The 20,364-nt window shown below is 37.2% G+C and overlaps 1 protein-coding gene across 2 annotated transcripts in view; it reads right to left on the reverse strand.

Annotated features, from left to right (window-relative positions):
• lrp1b (LDL receptor related protein 1B) overlaps positions 1–20,364 on the reverse strand; it is a 320,393-nt gene that overhangs the window by 28,237 nt on the left and 271,792 nt on the right. For both annotated transcript variants that reach the window (XM_023337136.1, XM_023337135.1), the window contains exons 67-79: positions 16,277–16,393; positions 14,750–14,856; positions 9,922–10,054; positions 8,801–8,907; positions 8,519–8,651; positions 7,788–7,910; positions 7,517–7,639; positions 4,658–4,798; positions 4,265–4,399; positions 3,297–3,416; positions 2,896–3,137; positions 2,495–2,718; positions 1,774–1,880 (exon numbers count right to left, since the gene is read on the reverse strand). In XM_023337136.1, the coding sequence (XP_023192904.1) occupies positions 1,774–1,880; positions 2,495–2,718; positions 2,896–3,137; positions 3,297–3,416; positions 4,265–4,399; positions 4,658–4,798; positions 7,517–7,639; positions 7,788–7,910; positions 8,519–8,651; positions 8,801–8,907; positions 9,922–10,054; positions 14,750–14,856; positions 16,277–16,393 (1,812 nt within the window). The remainder of the gene's footprint in view (positions 1–1,773; positions 1,881–2,494; positions 2,719–2,895; positions 3,138–3,296; positions 3,417–4,264; positions 4,400–4,657; positions 4,799–7,516; positions 7,640–7,787; positions 7,911–8,518; positions 8,652–8,800; positions 8,908–9,921; positions 10,055–14,749; positions 14,857–16,276; positions 16,394–20,364) is intronic.

Genomic DNA, 20,364 nt, shown 5'->3' on the forward strand with positions numbered 1-20,364 from the left:
GTTTTATCTCACACTGACTGCACAGTTCCAGTTCTTTTTGATGCTTCATTTCTCTGGCTGTAGATATGGGCACAATCAGGTCTATAGATACGGTCTTTTTATGTTTTTTTTTTTTTTTTTTTTTACTATAAACACCATTATTACAATCAACACTTGTCTTTCCTGAATGGTATCTTCTTTTGTCTTTCCCATTTTGAGAACATTCAACTTTGGTATATAACATGTAGACTACTTATACTATCCTAATCAACTTCAAAAAATTTTATACATTCTAACACATTTTAAAGAAGTCAGTATATAAAAAAAGTATCACTGGAAAGATTATTTAATGCTAATTATTTACATAATTAAGTTTAAAGAGTGAAAGTAATTCATTTTGAATTTATTAAACACAATGTCAGGGATATATCAAGTGTTTTTTTTCTTCCTCATAATTAAAATTATTATACTTCACAGTTAACGAACATTCTGATCCTCTTAATGGCCATGATTATATAAGCCACTGCATCACCTAAACAGCATTTTCTGTTTTAAAATATATTTTTTAGGGTTTTTTTGTGTATTAATCTGAACACCTGAAACAGATTTTTAGATTTTCATTAGCTGTAATCATTAAAATGGAGAAACGTATCAACAATGATTCCATACAATATATGAAATTATATATTTCATAAATTGTGAAATATATATATTTAATATATTTCACAATATATGAAGATAAATTCATTTCTAGTAGGAAAAATTTGTCTTGAAGTTCACTTTTTGAATGAAATGCACAAAAAAAATAACTTTTCAATGGTTCTAATTTATTGAAATGCATATGGAAGTAGCTGAAATTAGAAAAAGCAGTTCTTGAGGGTCTCTGTTGAATTGAGGGAAGCAATAAATATAGACTGCATGTTGGGCTGGCCAACAACACTCAATTACAAAAGCATTATGCTAAGTTGTTTGTGTTGCAGCATTTTGTAGATGTTTTTTTTTTTTTCAAAATATGCCCTTTGAATACAGATTTTAAAAGAAAAACTTTGAGAAAGAAACATTTATTCCTCCTGTGAAGACACAAAAGATAGTAATTTCAAAGCTTTTTGGCATTAGGAGTCACTTAGACTAGGAAACTGCAAATAAAACAATAAATATTCCTAAGTCTTTCTTTCTTTACCAGAGAAACCAATAAATGCTAAGAGTCTGATTTTACAATAAACTAGAAAATGTGTACTTTATTGATTAAAGTGTTATTTTGTTCACCTTGGTATAGTTGTGTTTCATATAATTTCTATGGTAGGAATACCTATTTTCACACGTCTGTTTGCAAAGAGGCACCTATTTATCAAAGTCTAACAAAAAGGTGCTGCTGGTTCAGCTTCAATAGTATCAAAAGGAAGCATTGCAAATATGACAAATTAATTAGTTGAAACGCACTACTACACATCTGGTATACATTAAATGTATCTTTAGTAGAAACTTTGGTACAATATATAGTATATAAAAAAACGGTATGACGATTCAAAGGCAAACCAAAAAGTCCTTTGTGTGTTTTCATATTCCAACATACACCACAGAAGGCCACACTGCTTGTATAATCAAAAAGGAATTTACTTTATATGCGTGCATAATCAGTCTCAAAGATGGACTCGCAGGATAAGAAAAACACACACTGTTAATGCGCCTTTTTCCGTTTTCCAGACATCTCCACCGAATGACATCAAGGTAATAAAAAAGCACCATAGAGAGAAAAAACAAACATATAGAAACAATAAAAGCAGATATACCTACCAGTGGGTCTCCGAAGATTTTTCTCCAAGAGAACTCTGCGTAATGATCCATCCATGGCTGATTCCTCTATTTGAGAGTGATCGCCAATAACACTCCAGTACATCATTCTGCAAGAAACCATGCAAACAACAGTTCAGGATTCTGCATAAATATAAAATAAATATGACATACAATAAATATTTTATAAATTGCTGCCACAGCCTTTTTTCTCAATTGTTCTAGTATTTTTTGAATCTTGTACTTACTGTTGTAGCAATAAACATATTGTGAATTAATTCATGAAATAATAAAAATATTTCTCCTACATTTTATTTACAGCCAAATGTGAAGTAGGATATTGGAATAAGAAAAATTACAATTCTACCACTATCACTTAAAATGTAGTTATGGTACCTACATCCCATGGTACCATACGTACATGGTACATGGTACGTATGGTACCATGCAGGTACCACACGAACCGTACATACCATAAGCTGGTTTTGCAATATTAAACTTTACACTAATTATGTTAGTTTAATATAATTACACAATTGGTAGTAAAAGTTTAAATATTCTCAAAAACATTATTTCTACATGGTATTAAAAAGTAAAGTCCAAACATGTTTAAATGTGGAATTCATATTATAATTTTAATAATCCTATTCATTCCACAAATCTATAAGAATAATGCATTTTAAGGAGTGTGATCAAGAAAAGAGTGTCTGAGTACACAACTCACCCCCTGGCTGGGTTTACAGTAATGGCATATGGCTCTCCTGCTATGTCCGTAATCAAGCGAGTGCAATTTGGTCCCTTAAGTTGGCCCACATTTATGGAATATCGTAATTTAGTCCAGTGGGCTGTGTAATAGCTGAACCAGTGCATCCGGGAGTGATCAGTCCAATAAATGTTTCCCGTGATCCAGTCAGCAGAAATGTCTCTAGGACGACGGAAATCTGAACACTGCAATGCATAAAAAGCAGGCTCTCTTATTCAAATCCTGTGCGTGCATCATCTAAATTTGTCATATAAAAGGCAACGCAGTAAAACATCACAAAACACAATTTATAAACTCAGACAACTCATGAAGCAATAGCAGTTTTTGATAGATGGACAAATAAAGGCACAGGGAGCACTTACAATGTTCTTAACATTTGCTTTTGTTTGGCCTCTTTCAAGAGTGTCCTTGTAAAAGATCCCACCAGGGTTAAACTGGGTAGCCCATATAAACTTTTGCTGATGAAACAGAACATCCATCCCGATAATGCGAGCATTGTCCTCAATGTGAGTGAGCAGTTTATGTCCCTGGCTCTGGTTATATGGATACACAAAGCTTCGGATTTCAGTGTCGTTGGCTATGTAAAGCACTCTGTCATCTTGTCCTGCAAAGACAGTTGTTAATTTGAAAAACAAAAAGGAAATTAAAGCTTGTATAAATTATTAACAACCTACCCTGTGCAGTTAAAGCAGGATACATAAAAATAGATCAAACAAATGTAAGCCGAGCTTTAAACTGGAACACATTTTGATAATATTCATACCTTTAACAACACAGTTGCCGTTCATCTCCTTATAGTTCCGATCGCATGTACATTTATAGGATCCTTTAGTGTTTGTGCAGTAATGAGGACATGTGTCAAACTGGAGACACTCATTCATCTCTGGAAAACAATGATATTTGTAACATCATTACAAATCTATATTTTTCTGTGTCACTGAAACAAAGTGCAGAGTTAAAAAATATGATGGGCAGCAACTTTAATTTTCCTTGTCCTGCCTTCCTTCCACATGAGGTGAAAAGTGTTTCATCTGTTCCTGGAAAGTTCAAGTAACTTGTGACACATGCCCTACATCAGAATTGTTCTGAGCACATTTCAAATGTTTTTATGCCTTTCTATTATTTCTCCTCTAAAAACCGCAATGCGGTTATGTTGGTTTATCTGTCCTGGTTTATCTGTCCTACTTGTCTAACAATGTTCCTTTTAAATTTAAATTATTTCTCTTTATCTTCACTCATGGTGTTGAAGACAACAACTATCTTTGCAGTTGAGCTCATACATCTATTTATTTGATAATTTAGCAGAGAAATTAGATTTTAAATTGAAAATGTTGCTTATTTCGTCAATATTGATTTTGATTAAAATGCAATTAATTGGGATTATTTAATTACAGACCCTGCAATTAACTCCAATAAAAATTTACTCAAGTACCACCACTAATTACACCTTTTTGTTGATAATGAACAGACCTCTGTGATGATGAGTTGTCTACTAAACCACTGGTACAAGACAATAAAATATATATTTTCCATCTTAACATCTTGTTGAAGTTTTAGAGATTTTTGTTTATACAATTCATTCATCCATTACTTGTCTATACCCCCTGCTATGAAATTCCCCATAATCTTAACCTTTAAAAGCCTACAAGTATAAAATTAGCAAAAGTTTTAGCAAATGACTCCCACCATTTACTTGAGTAACAAACAAACACAGAAATACTTATACGTTACCTTCACACTGGCCTGTCTTTTGGTTCCTCTTGAAACCAGGTTTGCACTGACATATCGCATTAGCATTTGTTTGGTTGCAAATTGCATCCTCCCCACATGGATTTGTTTTCTTTCCGCATACATCTCCACTGGAAACTACAAATAAATACAAGTCTTTGATTATGCCTCTGAATCTCAGTTGACTGCTGGGGTTTTCCTTTGATGTGCAACAGCTAAGAGTGCATCCTAATCACTCACACCGAACACAACACACCTCAAACATTTATTATCACAAACAACAAAACCTTGCATCTCAAATGAGAAGATTGCTGATAACCTCACAGTGAGCTACACTGCATCTCTTGCAGAAGCTTCAAAGATATCTTTGCGAAAGTTACCAGCTGGTGTCCTTACATGACTTGCAGTCCTGCTCGTCTGAGCCGCCATCGCCGCAGTCATTGAAGAGGTCACACTGAAGCTGCATTGGGATGCAACGTTGATTACTGCAGGTGAACTCTGTCTTCCCACAAGGTCGAGGCCTTCCAGCTACCACCTCTGCTTTGAAAAAAAAGGACAGAAAACATAGAAAAGTAAATACAAATCTTTTTTTAAAAAATATGGAATTAAAGAGCTGAAGAGTTAATACAGTTGTATTAACTCGGTTGTAACTGTCAGAGGCAGGTCAAACACTGGAACATTGATTGGACTCATTCTTTCCAAACAGTTCATATCGAAAAAGGACAAAAATTTTGCGATATAAACTTGTTTATTTTTTAGTTTTAGTTATTTTTTATCTGTTTTTTTATTTTTTTGAAAAATAATAACATACTAGAGCTACTTCAACATGGAAAAATCTAACAGAGTGATTACATTTCTATTTATTGAGGGACGAGTTCTCTAAACTATTTGTTTATATCAAATGGGTATAAATCTGAGTTGTTCATGTTTCTAATTTTGAAAAAGAATGTAAAGTAAACCTGCCCTTTCAAAAGCTCTACCAAGCAAACAACAAATTTATACCTGCTTTTTGTCAAAGTAACTAAGTGAAATGATCACGTAAAATTAAGAAATGATCATTGGCATGTGTTTCTTTGTTAATTTAAAAATATTTTATTTATGAACTTTAACTTAAGTTTTAAAACATATAGCATTTGGTAGTATATATGGCATGTTTTGTCTGAATGCGATTAGTGTAATCTGCTTTTGAATCCAGTGCAAAATCCTCGCAAATGTTAGATACAAAACAGTTGAAAAAATCGGAGCAGTTTGGACTGCTTTGTAAGTTTCCTCTTGGAAAGACATCACACAATTATTGTTATTGCAAAGCAGAATTGGGAAAAAAAAATTTCCCCGTTTTTGTTCATTGTAATCGCTATTTTGAGCTGATGTCCGAAACAAATTCAAAGATATTGTTTCAAGACCTTCATAGCAAGTTTGTGCTTACCTGGAGACACTCATTCATCTCTGGAAAACAATGATATTTGCAATATCCTCCATGTGTTCTGCTTTTCTCAGCAACACCATTTCTAGCACAGGTTAAAGCCGATGATAATAAATAGAATTATTTAAGTCATTTCTATGCTTCAATATTTAACACAATTCCACGGCAAATGTGGAATTGTTTTGATAAGTAATTTATTTGATATATTCACTCCTTGTATACCTGCTAGAATTCAACCTGCACTCATATTTATACCATCACCTAAAAAAGAAATATGTAATATCTTGTCCCACTGAGATAGGACAGCACCACTGTTTTTGTTTTAGGATACACATTTCATCCACATGTTTGATGTGTGGCCAGTTAAGTTATAGCTAGCTAACCATTTGTTGCCCACCATGCAGTGTTTTTTATGTTTTTATGATCTGACAAAGCACATAAAATGTTTTATTATAGGTATTATCTTAAAACTTTCTGGGAGTGCATAGCTTGTTTCATACTATTCAGCAGTGGGAATATCATTGAACACTAAACAATTCAGAGTATTGGCATATGTCAGTGTGAAGAAAGCATAGGGTTGTTTAACTAAAAACACAAACTGAAAGAGTGCAGTGTGGGATTTAGAGTATTGCACTTCTTGCGAGGCGGTGTGCTTGCTCACAAAGGTATTTTCTCAGAAGTTACTGTTATTGGCTTTGGAGTTCTGATGTTTGCTTGACACCGTTGCTCAGCTTCACTGCACACTAAATTGAAATCTTCACTTGATTCAAAGCATTCAGCACTGCATTCCCAGCAGCTGAATGAATCTCACACAGCAGAGCTTATAAAGCAGCCAATCGATTAGATGTTAAACACAGGAGAAAAAGATGAGCAGCCTGTTGGCATCGTTCTTGATGGTAATGTAAGATATATGAACAAAGCAATGGGTGACATGAGTTTCAACTGTAGGCTGCATAAACTCCAAGCACTGCACCATATATACATAAACAAACTGTGTCTAAGTGAGGCCTATTGATTGTAATAACTTTAATGTGCTTAGAGACGGATGGCTTATTGGCAAAAACTAAAATTTGAGTAACTTGGATTGACTGCAGTACAAAAATATTGATCGTCACATCCCCACAGCAAATGACAGTTAATGTGTCAATTTTCAGTTTAAGGAATGTACACAATTACATCTTTTCTATAGCTAGTCGAGAAAGAGGCTATTATCTTAGCGGCAGGTAAAATTACAGTTTGATTTTCATCTTCCCATTTTTTTCTGTGTATCGAAAAAAAAATGTATGTTTGGCACTCTCCAACAATGTGAGAATGAAAAGGAAAGGAGCATAATGAAGTGACGGGGAGGAGGACGATGGGATTAAGATGAAATTGAGGAGATGGATAGATGGAAGAGGCATACAATGGTGAGAGGTAATGGACTGAGGTAAGAGATGGATGAGGGTCTCAATGGAATCAGAGAGAAAGATGAATGAAAAACGAGAGAAACAAGAGAATGTTAAAAAACAGGAGCTATTTCTCATTTTTTTCTCTTTGTGAGAATTTACAGACAGCTTGTGCCGAGGAAAGATGTCAGGACAGCAGAAAAGGGAGAATCAAAGCGTTCGGAAACATTAAAATGGGTATAGGACACAAAAGCTAAAACTATTTTGTACATATTTCCCTTGACATTGAAATGAAAAAAGAAGAAATAACAAATAAAAAGCCACAAATCTGAACATACAGTAAGTGGAAACAATATCTGCTTCAATGTTTATCAACCACCAAATGTTCATACATTTTCTACATAAACAACCTTTTTGCAGAATCAAATTTTTGCTTCCTGAGCTCACCGCATTCTTCTTCATCCGAATTGTCGCCACAGTCATCCACTTTGTTGCAGACTTGGTCCATGCGCAGACAAACATGATCGTTTCTACAGCGGAAAGGCCTTGTAGGTGGGCAAGGAAGCTTAGCTGGAGGCCAAAAGATGGAAAAACAAATTAATTTGCTGTTGGAATTTAAGAGAAGCAGCAACATCTTTTCTCTAGGGGTGCAGAGAAGTAAAACAAATGCATCAAGTGGCTTTTAGGTGCTATCTTGTGAGTGGTATTTTAAACTTACCACACATTTCTGCATCTTCATCAGAGTTATCGCCACAGTCATCCTTGCCATCACATACCCATGTGTGGAGCTTGCATAAGGTGTTATTACAGATGAATTCATCGGCTCGACAGAAAAATGTTCCTGCAGTCACATAAAGTTTCCACAATTTTTATCACAGCAAGTTAGGTAAAAAAGTACAACAGTTTCAGATATCATGGATTATCTTACCTCGTTAAATGAAAAGGCTAAAACTCTGTATTGTATTTATAGCTACATTTTCATCTGTATTATGTTTGCTATCTTCTCATCTCCTGTCCGTACTTTTGAAAAACAAAAACTGTGTGTAAGAGCTTGATTTTTTTGTGACTTTGGTAAACCACACAGGGTCAGAAATATACATACAGCCTAGCCTAAAAAAACACACATATCTACTGCCCTATATATAATCCTTTCTTATAGGGAAAGTTACATATGGCTTTTAGACCAAATGGGTGGATATGTATAGGCTATATGTGAGCCTTTGTTTCTAAATGTGGGCCTGTCTGAATTGAAAAACAAAATCTCAAATAGAAGCCCAGAATTGTATTTTTTGAAGTTCTCTATTAAATAATCATTTCATCCTGGAAAAAGAAAACATCAAATGCATTATTTTAAAAAAATCATGTCTATTATGAGTATACCTAACCTTCTTACTGGAACTATATGACATAACATATTGCAGTTTTATCAAAGTTTTTCCTTCTTTTTACCATGGTTACAGTTTTCTTCATCGCTGTGATCCATGCAGTCCAACACGTCATCACATCGCCAGCGTCGAGGGATGCAGTGAGCGCGATTCAGGCACAGAAATTCATCCTCTCTGCACTCCTTCACACAACCAATCTGTCCACAGCAACAAAATACAAAATCCTCAAGCAGTAACCATGAAAAATAGACTCTTTACACAATAATCTGCTGGAGCACTATTCACAATAAACACACATTGGTGTGTGATACCCTTAATTCCTGGAAACGTGTGAAGCTGTACTGACCTCATCTGAGCCATCAAGGCAGTTGTCATGTCCATCACACCTCAGGCTGGCTGACACACACCCTCCACTGGCACACACATACTCATTTACAGAGCAAGATGGGCCCACTGGAAGAAAAAGCGCCAAGATATTATTTACTGAAGATGCAGCACTTTCGTTGTCTTAACTATTACAAAGCTCAGACTAGCACTATCCTGACAGAAAAACCAATCTTAAAGAGCGATGATTTCTCTTAAAAGTATTTCTTCAGTGATGACATGATTACAGCACTTGACTTTGCTACAAAACTGAACTGAAACAATAGATTTTTATATTTTCAGGATCTGCTTCTAAATCTGATTTGCACATTTCTGAAGGACCTCTGAGAACTGTTCTTATAATGTATTTTTTGGTTTTGGGTGTTGGTCTATTTGCCAATTCACCATACTTCTTAGGCAGACAACGACAACTAATGTTTTAAAAGAACATTTTAATAGGACTTACTTCTATTTGTCAAAAATGGAATAATAATCAATGGAATTAGAGTGTTATATAAAGTTCTCAGGAAAAAAAAAAGTATAAAATGACTAATGCTAGCATTCTTATGATGATTCACAAGATAGAGAAACTGTTACACAATGATTAGATAAGTGATTCTGAAAAGTGAACAGAAATTGGTGAAAGCTTAGAATAGAGCAGAGGAAAACTGAAAAATCCTTCAAATCAATTATCAAATAATAACCTATTGACTAATATTGAGGGGCCCCCTTCACTTCCAATATATTTTCAAAATAGACAAAGAGATATGGAGTTTGGTAGTTTTTTCTTTTTTTGGATTGTAAGACATGCTTCTGAATGAGGCTTTTCTTCTACAGACATGAATAAAACCATTTCTGAATATCTGGGGGTGGGATGAACACTTCTAGTTTATTCATTATTCAATTCCTCTGATTCCTTTCACAGCAGCCTGCCAAAGATGGACTGACTCTGTTTGTCAAAGCAGAGATCCAAACACTTATCACTAGTTATAATGTGATAATATATCAACCTAAATATCTGAACATTTTGTTTGTCTGCAGAACATGCAGCCATCCTTTTGAGCAAAGATGAAAATCATTTGAGTTATTTTGCTAGGTTCACACCTGTTCCATGGCAGTTTTTTTCATCTTCCCCCATCTTGCAGTCTTCTTGACCGTCACACAACCACTTGAGTGAGATGCAGAGGTTGTTGTGACACCGAAACTGGTCATCTGCACAGCGCGCCTCACAGCCTCTCTGAGAACAAATTCAGAGAATAAGAAAGTAAAAAAACACAAAAAAGAATTTAGATTTATAATCATTTGTATTTCACACCAATGATTATACATTAATTATAAAATCATTAGGTACTTTTGTAAAAATAATGTGATGATCCACAAATTTGTATTAAAATATTAAAAGTTGACAACACAAGCAATAAAACATGTTCCTACTCAGCTTATCTTAAACAAAATAAAAGGAAGATATTAGTTAAGAATATGTAAATCTATCTATGTTTGTACTAAATGTAAAAGAAAAAATGTTTTTGTACAGTGATTAGTGATACTAATCAGTTACAAATAAGATTTTTAACTGGATCTTAGTTTTTAAGTGATTAACTTTTGTGCCAAATATAGACAGGAAACTCCACAGTCACAGTAAGAAAGTCAAAGGTTTATGGAGAATGACCATACTAAGATCCTGCAGGATGTCCTTGACTAAACTGACAAAGCAGTGATGGCTAACCAGTCAGTGAGGTTTATGACTAGGCAGACAATTGGGCAATAGTGGTTACAACATCAACAGCCACATTAAGGATTGATCAAAAAGGAATTTGAAAAGTTCAAGGAACAGGACTCAAAAGGAGGAAATCCCTTGAACTCTGTGCCCAGAAGAGCATAACCTTAGGAACAGCTAAGATCCTGCACAGAACATACAGAACCCCAAGATAAAGTAGAACTGCCAAAGAGGAAAGAGTGTTTGTAAAGCCTTTGGGTTGTTTTGGGGATAAGGACTGAAACGATTTTCAACTTCAACACTGAGCTGAGGGAAAAGAGGAAGAAATAGGGATTGCAAAATTATTTTAAAAGGATGGTATTATGTACTTTCCAGTCATAAGTGCTGTTTCATAGCACAATCAAGTATCTAAGTTACCTTCAGTTGTTACATTTCTATGCATATCAAACATAACATGAAAGAAATTTGACTTTACACTTCATTGCTTTGAAATTGGACATGTGTCTCTTAAAGAAACCTTTACTCTTTCTGACACTCTGCCTTCAGCTCGTCGTCACAACAATCCTTCTCATTATGGCATTCGCAAATTAGGCGTGTTGCAGTGAGAAGTTGTAAGTTTGAAAAGCTCAGCAGACAGGTAGTTCAACCAGGTGTTTGCTAATTGCTGCTGCTACTAGTTTGGTGGAACTGGGAGTGGACGTCTTGGGGAAGGGGTATTCTGTGAGGACAACAACAAAGCTATGCTCAAGACTGCAGTTGCAAGAAGCTTTATAGAAATAAGCAGCACATTGTATGAGCAAGCATTTAGGTACCCTGAATGGCTTCTACTAGAGATTTAAGGATTTCTCAAACATGCAGGAAAGAATCAAAGGAACACTCCAAGTACCTTTTGAATACCTGGAGTGTACAAACATGACATAAAGCTCAAAATAGTCAATTTTACATAACCCCCTTTAAAACAACTACTTAATATGGTTGATAATATGTAAACACCTACTAATGCCCACTGACATTAAAAACTAGCAATCTGTGTTAAAGCAATAAAACTGGTCATAAAATGAAAATATGCAAAGGTGGCACTATTCTGGAAAATATTACTGAACTTTAACAACTACTGCAAGCTAATGATATACTAATGCAGTCCTCAAACCTTACAGTCCACCCGTAGCTTCAAAGGTTTGCAAATAGGTGAAGAGGCGGTGCTTTTTTAAATGTGCTTTGAGTTCTCTGAAAAAATAGCTGAACTGTTTTTAAACTCAGCTAGAGGACTCTGAAAAGAACTTAATCATTACTTTTACAAAGTCATGAGAAACCCTCTCAGTTTTTTCCTGTTAGGACTCATGCCCAATAAAAACACACTCCTTTAAGATAATTTCACCCATTTATACCAAACTAAATGGGTGAAATTGGACCATTCCTTCTGGGTGTTTATTTTTGACCTTAATTTAATGTCTTACTTAAAGTATTTGCAAACATGAATTCAGAAAGTGAACACTTGGGATAAACTCCACAAAGGGTTAATTAGGGTCGAAGCACCTGCATGCCAAGAGATTACATATAAAACAAATATTATGAATGTTAAAGAGGGCAAAATATTAAAAAGAATAATGAATTTTAACAACAAGCTTTTGTCCTTGTATTATGCATCACAAAACAACATTATCTGTAATAGGGCTTTATTTCTTCATTTTTAATGCAAATGTTATTTTCCCATCCATCCATCCATTCATCCATCTTCTTCCGCTTATCCGAGGTCGGGTCGCGGGGGTAGCAGCTTCAGAAGGGAGGCCCAGACTTCCCTCTCCCCAGCCACTTCTTCTAGCTCCTCCGGGGGAATCCCGAGGCGTTCCCAGGCCAGCCGAGAGACATAGTCCCTCCAGCGTGTCCTGGGTCTTCCCCGGGGCCTCCTCCCGGTGGGACGTGCCCGGAACACCTCACCAGGGAGGCGTCCAGGAGGCATCCTGACCAGATGCCCGAGCCACCTCAACTGGCTCCTCTCGATGTGAAGGAGCAGCGGCTCTACTCTGAGTCCCTCCCGGATGACTGAGCTTCTCACCCTATCTCTAAGGGAGAGCCCAGCCACCCTACGGAGAAAACCCATTTCGGCCGCTTGTATCCGCGATCTCGTTCTTTCGGTCATGACCCAAAGCTCATGACCATAGATGAGGGTGGGAACGTAGATCGACCGGTAAATCGAGAGCTTCGCTTTTTGGCTCAGCTCTCTCTTCACCACGACGGACCGGTACAGCGCCCGCTTGACAGCAGACGCTGCGCCAATCCGCCTGTCGATCTCCCGCTCCCTTCTTCCCCCATTCGTGAACAAGATCCCGAGATACTTAAACTCCTCCACTTGGGGCAGGACACCCCCCCTGACTCGGAGAAGGCACTCTACCCTTTTCCGGCTCAAGACCATGGCCTCGGATTTGGAGGCACTGATCCCCATCCCGGCCGCTTCACACTCGGCTGCGAACCGCTCCAGCGAGAGCTGCAGATCACGATCTGATGAAGCCAAAAGGACCACATCGTCTGCAAAAAGCAGAGATGAGATCCTAAGGCCACCAAATCGGATCCCCTCAACACCTTGGCTGCGCCTAGAAATTCTGTCCATGAAAGTGATGAACAGAATCGGTGACAAAGGGCAGCCCTGGCGGAGTCCAACTCTCACCGGAAACGAGCCCGACTTACTGCCGGCAATGCGGACCAGACTCTGACACCGGTCATACAGGGACCTGACAGCCCGTATCAAAGGGCCCGGTACCCCATACTCCCGGGGAACCCCCCACAGGGCTCCCCGAGGGACACGGTCGAACGCCTTCTCCAAGTCCACAAAACACATGTAGACTGGTTGGGCGAACTCCCATGCACCCTCCAGGACCCTGCCGAGGGTGTAGAGCTGGTCCAGTGTTCCACGACCAGGACGAAAACCACATTGCTCTTCCTGAATCCGAGGTTCGACTATCCAACGGACCCTCCTCTCCAGGACCCCTGAATAGACCTTGCCAGGGAGGATTAAGAGTGTGACCCCTCTATAATTGGAGCACACCCTCCGGTCCCCCTTTTTGAACAGGGGGACCACCACCCCAGTCTGCCAATCCAGGGGAACTGCCCCCGATGTCCATGCGACATTGCAGAGTCGCGTCAACCAACACAACCCCACAACATCCAGAGCCTTAAGGAACTCCGGGCGGATCTCATCCACCCCCGGGGCCTTGCCACCGAGGAGCTTTTTAACCACCTCGGCGACCTCGTCCCCAGAGATTGGAGAGCCCAACCCAGAGTCCCCAGGCTCCGCTTCCTCAGTGGAAGGCATGTTGGTGGGATTGAGGAGGTCTTCGAAGTACTCTGCCCACCGGCCCACAACGTCCCGAGTAGAGGTCAGCAGCACACCATCCCCACTATAAACAGTGTTGGTGCTGCACCGCTTCCCCCCCCTGAGACGCCGGATGGTGGACCAGAATCGCCTCGTTATTTTCCCATGCACTGCTAAAATGAATGCGCATTTAGGTTAATTTTGTCACATATTATCAGCGTCAAATTACAAAAGCAGTTATAAGCTTTAAAAATAAAGATATTCAGGCGGCTGAATGAACAAAACAACCAGTCTTTGTTAGGTCTACAGGCATGAAGGATTAGGATTACCAAAAGCAAATTAATATGTTTTTTCATGCTCTAGTGCATTGGAAGGTACAATAATTCATCACAGTAAAATATCCTGTACTGTTCTTTAGTGTGACAACCATGGTGAGGAGATTTATATCAGCACAGTGAAATATAACTAAAACAGGAATTTTTTAAGAGTTAAATAAATACTTTTCTACAATTGCGATGCTTAATTCAAACTTGAGCTATGTCTGTACTGACAAACTGAACAAGTGATCAGATACAGAGAAAAATACATTACCTATAATTTGGCTTCTGTAATTTATGAGTGTTAGTGACCCAATTATGACGTTTTGATCTCTTTTCACGATATTACACTCTTGATATTACAACCTTTAATTTTAATGCAAGCTATCTATTGACCCACTAATTACACATTAGTTAACACATAACGATTTAATGGGGTATGATGGACATCCTCACTGTTCAGGCTAATAAAAACTCATATGCCAGACAGCCCAAAATGTAGGTGTCATAGCTCTGCTTGTGAAGTCATTTTATGTGGCAAATTTAATTCTTAAAAATAAACAAAAACAGTAAAACTCAGGAACTGACCTCATCTGAATTATCCAAGCAGTCATAATCTCCGTCACAGCGGAATCGGGACGAAATGCACTCTCCATTCGCACAGGCAAAGTCTTTGTGGTTACAGGTGACAGGCTCTGTAAAGGAAACAGAACACCCACATTTTATTAATTCACACATGTTCATGAATTTTGTGCTAAAGCAATGGTAAAAATGATTACTGTCCTGAATCAATTCCTGATGCTAGCTTAACTTTAAATACATGTTGTTGGTTTACTCTAAGCTACAGGCAGGCTACAATTTTAAAGTAGTGCAGAAAATATCTCCTTCTGTTTGGAGGACATTCTACCAGAGAAATCCTCTTCAATAAGAGAAAGCCCAGACGGAGCACTGAGAGGAAATTATTATTAAGGGGGTTGTGTAGAAAAGCAGTGGCCAGGCTGATTATGTATTTATGATTATTGCAACTAAGAGTAAAACATATTATGGTAAAATTTTAAGCTCATATTGCTCATTGGTTTTATAGAGTTTCAGTGTGGGACTTGCTATCTGCAAATAGATGTCCTTAAAAGGCTTGGATTGAATTAAACTATATGGATCAGCATATGCCTGGTAAAAACTTTATGTTTTATCCTTTAGTGTAATTTCGTATTCAAAACTGGGAACAGCTAAAAGACTTTAGAAAACAGTGTCTGCCAAATGCATAAGCATAAACATAAGTCAAAATATACCCATTGATTGTGGCTCTCATAATCAGGAGTAAGAATTTCTCACTGAAACCAAGAATCTTGTGTCTGCTATTTAGGAGTAGTCTCTCCCTAAGGACAATATTAGACTGGTGCTAAACAGCTGGATTAGATTCATCGTCTGGGCCCTCCCTTGTTATCATGGGCTGTTAGCTAACCATGGGCATGTATTATGAGTTGTGCTGTAAGACAGACTCCCACCAGGCATTGCAGCAAAATCTGATTTGCAGCCCCTCTATTGTCTGCTGGTCCAGCTGCTTTATGTCTTTTTTTCCATCCAATTCTTGACTGGCCTTTATTTGCATTTTAAGTGACATTAATAGGTTTGGAGGCTCAAGCATCTAATAAATCATGCAAAATGTGCACACACTGCAAAAAAAAGCACACAGAGTCTATGCATGAGCTCATACAACACACAGGCAAACAATTCCCCCCACGCAAATACAAAGAGTTGAGTACACAACAGGATGTGGGATTTAACAAGGTGGGTTAGCAGTGACATTTCATGAGTAGATAAAGTAGCCCAAGAGTCTGCACTTAACTTTGTTCTCAGAAAAGAAGCACTGATATTAAGAGTGCGCTTAAAAGAGGGAGTTGAGTCATGTTGAATTGATAAAGAAGAACCACCCTGAATGCACAAAACTGCATATATTATTTCTGAGAATGGGACAAGGCGTTGTTATGGTTGGTGGGAAAAGCAGTCAGGTGTCCTCAAGGGCGTCAAATTCTTCACGGTGCGTGCGAAGCATCAATAGTGTATACAAGCACGTAAACCGAGCTAACAGCACGTGAAGTTGTCAGGTATACTCACTGCAGTTCTCCTCGTCTGAGCCGTCTCCGCAGTCGTTCTGGCTGTCACACCTCCAGTGGTCTGGTATGCAGTTGTTATTCTCACAGCGGAATTCATGAGGTCCACAGGTCTTTTCATCTTTTTCATCAGGAGCAAGAAATAGAAAAAAAAGCATACAGAGGAAAATGGCTTCAAAGAGCATGAATATTAATACAGCACTCGCTATCATATTTTTAAAGTGTAATCATCGTTTCCTCAGGGTTTCCCTGAGCAAGTCTGACTGTGAGCTCAAAACACAGCATGCATTCAAACAGCTAATACACCGTAAGATGAAATACCTGACTCTGCTGCCAGGTCTGCTCAGCCGATCGGTGACAAAAAGTTGGCAAAACTGAACATTTCTAAGTCTGACTTGTGTTTCCTTTTAAGCCACATTCAAGCTGTGATTCTGCTCCTTTCAGCATTATCGCAGACAAGACGCGACAGTGATCGAGAAGTAAAATGGGAAATACTCTACCATACTGTTTGGCTTTCTTTCTTTGATTAGTTGCTGTACTGAAAATGTATATTTCTTGAGCATTCCATGCTGTTTTGTTTTACTCTTCTATCTATTTTAGGCTCTATATTATGATCTCACAAGATGTACTCTTGACAATGTGACAGAAAGAAAGAAAAAAAAAACAACTTTTGATCAATTACCAAGAGCAATAAACTCAAGATATTAACATAATGGGTTCACTCAGTTAAATCTGAGGTTTGAATTAATCTTTCAGAATATTTACATAGAAAACTAATATTCTCAAGGCACAATTTTCAGGGACAATGATGAGCATAGAACATCTCTGTGTGGTTAATTGTCCACTATAAAGGGTAGGCTGCTTTTACTGGGACACTATCTGGGATAAAATTATGAAAACAAAAAAAGAAATACTGACTCATGCAGTGGGAAAAGTTTCTCAAGTATCTTAATATGAAATCATAATATCTAGCCATGGATTAAGACAATATGTTTGTGTTTGGAGTCAAATATATATTCTTATTAAGTAGAAAAAAGTAAGATAGAAGCAGTTCAGAGTTGCTTTGGGTATTTCCATCAGACATTTTACTCTGCATTATTATCCTTACATGGATAAGTCAATGGAAGCTTAAGTGAATTCTACAACAATTAGACTAATGTTTATTTAAAATTCCACCACATTTCTTCAAAAATGTTTTTTTAAAATATAATTATCCCGACTTAATTTATAAAAGTATTCTTTCAACAGACATCATCCAGGGATAATAGCCCTGGTGACGTTATCAGCTGGGACGAGACGTGGGTGAAGAAGTAGGTGGCAGATTAAGCCTGAATCTCCTTCTTACATGACAGCAGGCGGAGAAACAGGAAGGTGCAAGAGGCAGCAATTCAATAAGGAGCAGCTTGGTTACATTCAGCATTTAAATGTAAAAGGGATAATAATTTGGAAATATGACTCTTTTGGGTCAGAGCTCATTAAAAAAGTGACAAGAACAACTTTCTTTGGCTATCAGAGGTGTTTTAAATGTAGAAAAAATAGGCATAAATGAAGATAAGTCATTTGCTAAAAGTTTGTTTGCTCAAACAATCTGAGGAGGAAAAACCATCTGTGATAAACATAAAGTGGTTCATTTTATTTTTACTTATTGAGCTTTGCTAGAGGATCTTCTAAGGTTATCACTCTTAGAAGCAGAAGTAAAAAGAACAATGCTACATGAAACAGAATGAGCTTACAAAGAAATCCATAGCATCAAAGCATGAGGACCAGAGTAAACTGGATGGTGTTTAGTCAAAGCCAGACCCAGTCGTTGTGCTCTGAAATAGTTGTGACAGTCACAGTAAAACATCCCCACATCAACTCACATAACAAAAACAAACTAACTGGACATAATTCCAATGTTTCAATTGTACTGAGACAGGAGACAAATGTCCTAAAAGCAACTGAAATATTCCAAGATGTGGTGTAATTTAAGGGAAATATGGAGAAGTGAGGGTTTGTGGGAGTTATTTAATGCCTGTATCTCAGTGAAAGAGGTCGAAATAATCTATAAACAAGAGATAGGGAAGAATCTAGTATCAGGATTCCAGCCTGATATCCCTTACAGTGAACCATATCAACTACTGTCACTTTACCTTCTCACTGCTGAAAATAAAATTGTCCAAAAAGTAAATCTCCATTTTCTCCACAATGAGTTGATGCATGTATCAACTAGAAAAACAAAACCACTAAATCAAAAACAAAACAACAACAAAAAAAGAAAAGTACATAACTACTGCAGTGTGAAGATTTTACTTTCTTTTCCCGTTTAATAGCATTTGCATATAAACATATAAGCATTTCAGAGGAATTACAAATTTATGATATGCTTAGTTTAAGATTAATTCTGTTTTAGTCCAATATATTGGTGCTCCCTTGCATGGATCTTACACCCCACTCTCCCTTTCCTCTCACTTCTTGACTTGGTATCAAAACATAACAGAACAAAAAACTAATAAAATTTTAACAGTAAAGGAAAAAAACAATAAATCAGTCTTGGTTGTGCTGGTTGTTGCATCACAGGCCATGTTCAGATCTGGCAAGAACAGCCATTCTGGGAATGATCAAATCAAGCAGTGCCATCACACCTAGGCAGAACTAAATATATGTGCGAAAGCACAAAAATCAAAATAAGAACAGCGCTTTCAGACCGTCTAGTAACGGACAATAGCGATCAGACAATAGCGATATCACATGGACATCCTTGCCTTAAAAATGTATATTTAGAAACAGCTTATTAAAAAAATCTGGCAATCCTGTTGGCTCATTTAAAACAACCAGATATGTGAGGGAATAATTTAAGTTTTTTTTTTTTTTCCTGCTGACAGTTTTAATGAATTCCTTGTTGAAATCCTCATAAATGAAGAAACAATGTTCTATTGGGACTGATAAGGAAATGATATGGGTTTCTCTGCTGTGAAAGCTTTGTTATTGTTTTTGGAGCTGACTGTACCTCCTGTGGTCACTGTTTATTAAAACCTCCCATGGTGATCAAATTTTTCTTGTTTTGTCCTCAACCATGTGCAAAAGTAAAAGTTGTAAAGAAACTGGTCTTGAAGGCAAGTTTTATTGAAGGTAAGTTTTTATTTTTTTCATGAAAACTGTAATGGTCAGGATCCTTTAAACTTTCTTCATCCCGCTCCAATTCCCTTTAATATGTTGTATAATTTATCTTACTTTGAGCGTTGCAGCTCAAATAATTTCTCAAAAATGCAGCACAGGGGAGGCTGAACCAGCACTTAAATATTAAAACATACAAACACTGTGCTTGTGGTGTTGTTGACAACCAACGTAGTCATTTAACTACATTGCTCTGCATGTGGAAAAAGTAACCCTACCTGAATTTTGAAGCCTTATGTGTCTTACTGAAGGCCTGGGTCCTTTTGACTTTAAATAATCGATAAAATCAAAGCAGTTTTTATTTGTATAATACCAGATTACATCAATGTTAAAAGATGTTCAATATTAAATATCTTGAAAAACTACTAATTGAATGCAGAGACAACTATTAAATCAAATTTTAACAGTTTGTTCTACAGATACATTGTGCCACAACTGGCCCTTTGAGGAGATTTATGATCTTGATATGGCCCAAAAAGAAAATGAGCTCAACATCTCTGCCTTAGGTGAAAGGTCATACTTAAAACTGGTTAAAATAAAAACTGATTCATCCAGCCCAGATGATACTGCTAGGTCTGAGCAAAAGTAACAGTCGTAAACATATAAAACAAACAATAATTTTAAACTTAACAATTACTTTGTGTCATCTCTTTATAAGAGATTCTGACACAGGAAGCAAGTCTAAAACTAATGAAGTTACTGATTTGAACTGAATTTTCAGTCTGATGAAAGCCTTTTAATCTACAAAAAAAGTATCATGAGTTTTAGAAAACATATTTTCATTGATATTTTAATCCTCTTGTTGGTTCAATGAACCAGTAATGTTACATTTCTGTTCTCGCTACAGGGATGGCTGCTCTTTTTCGCATGATGTAACAAACTCTCTCACTGCAGGTTCAAAGAAAGTTTAAACTCAGCTCACATCCATTCTAGCCA

This window comes from Xiphophorus maculatus, chromosome 7 (genome assembly GCF_002775205.1).
Source record: "Xiphophorus maculatus strain JP 163 A chromosome 7, X_maculatus-5.0-male, whole genome shotgun sequence".
Taxonomy (NCBI): Eukaryota; Metazoa; Chordata; class Actinopteri; order Cyprinodontiformes; family Poeciliidae; genus Xiphophorus; species Xiphophorus maculatus.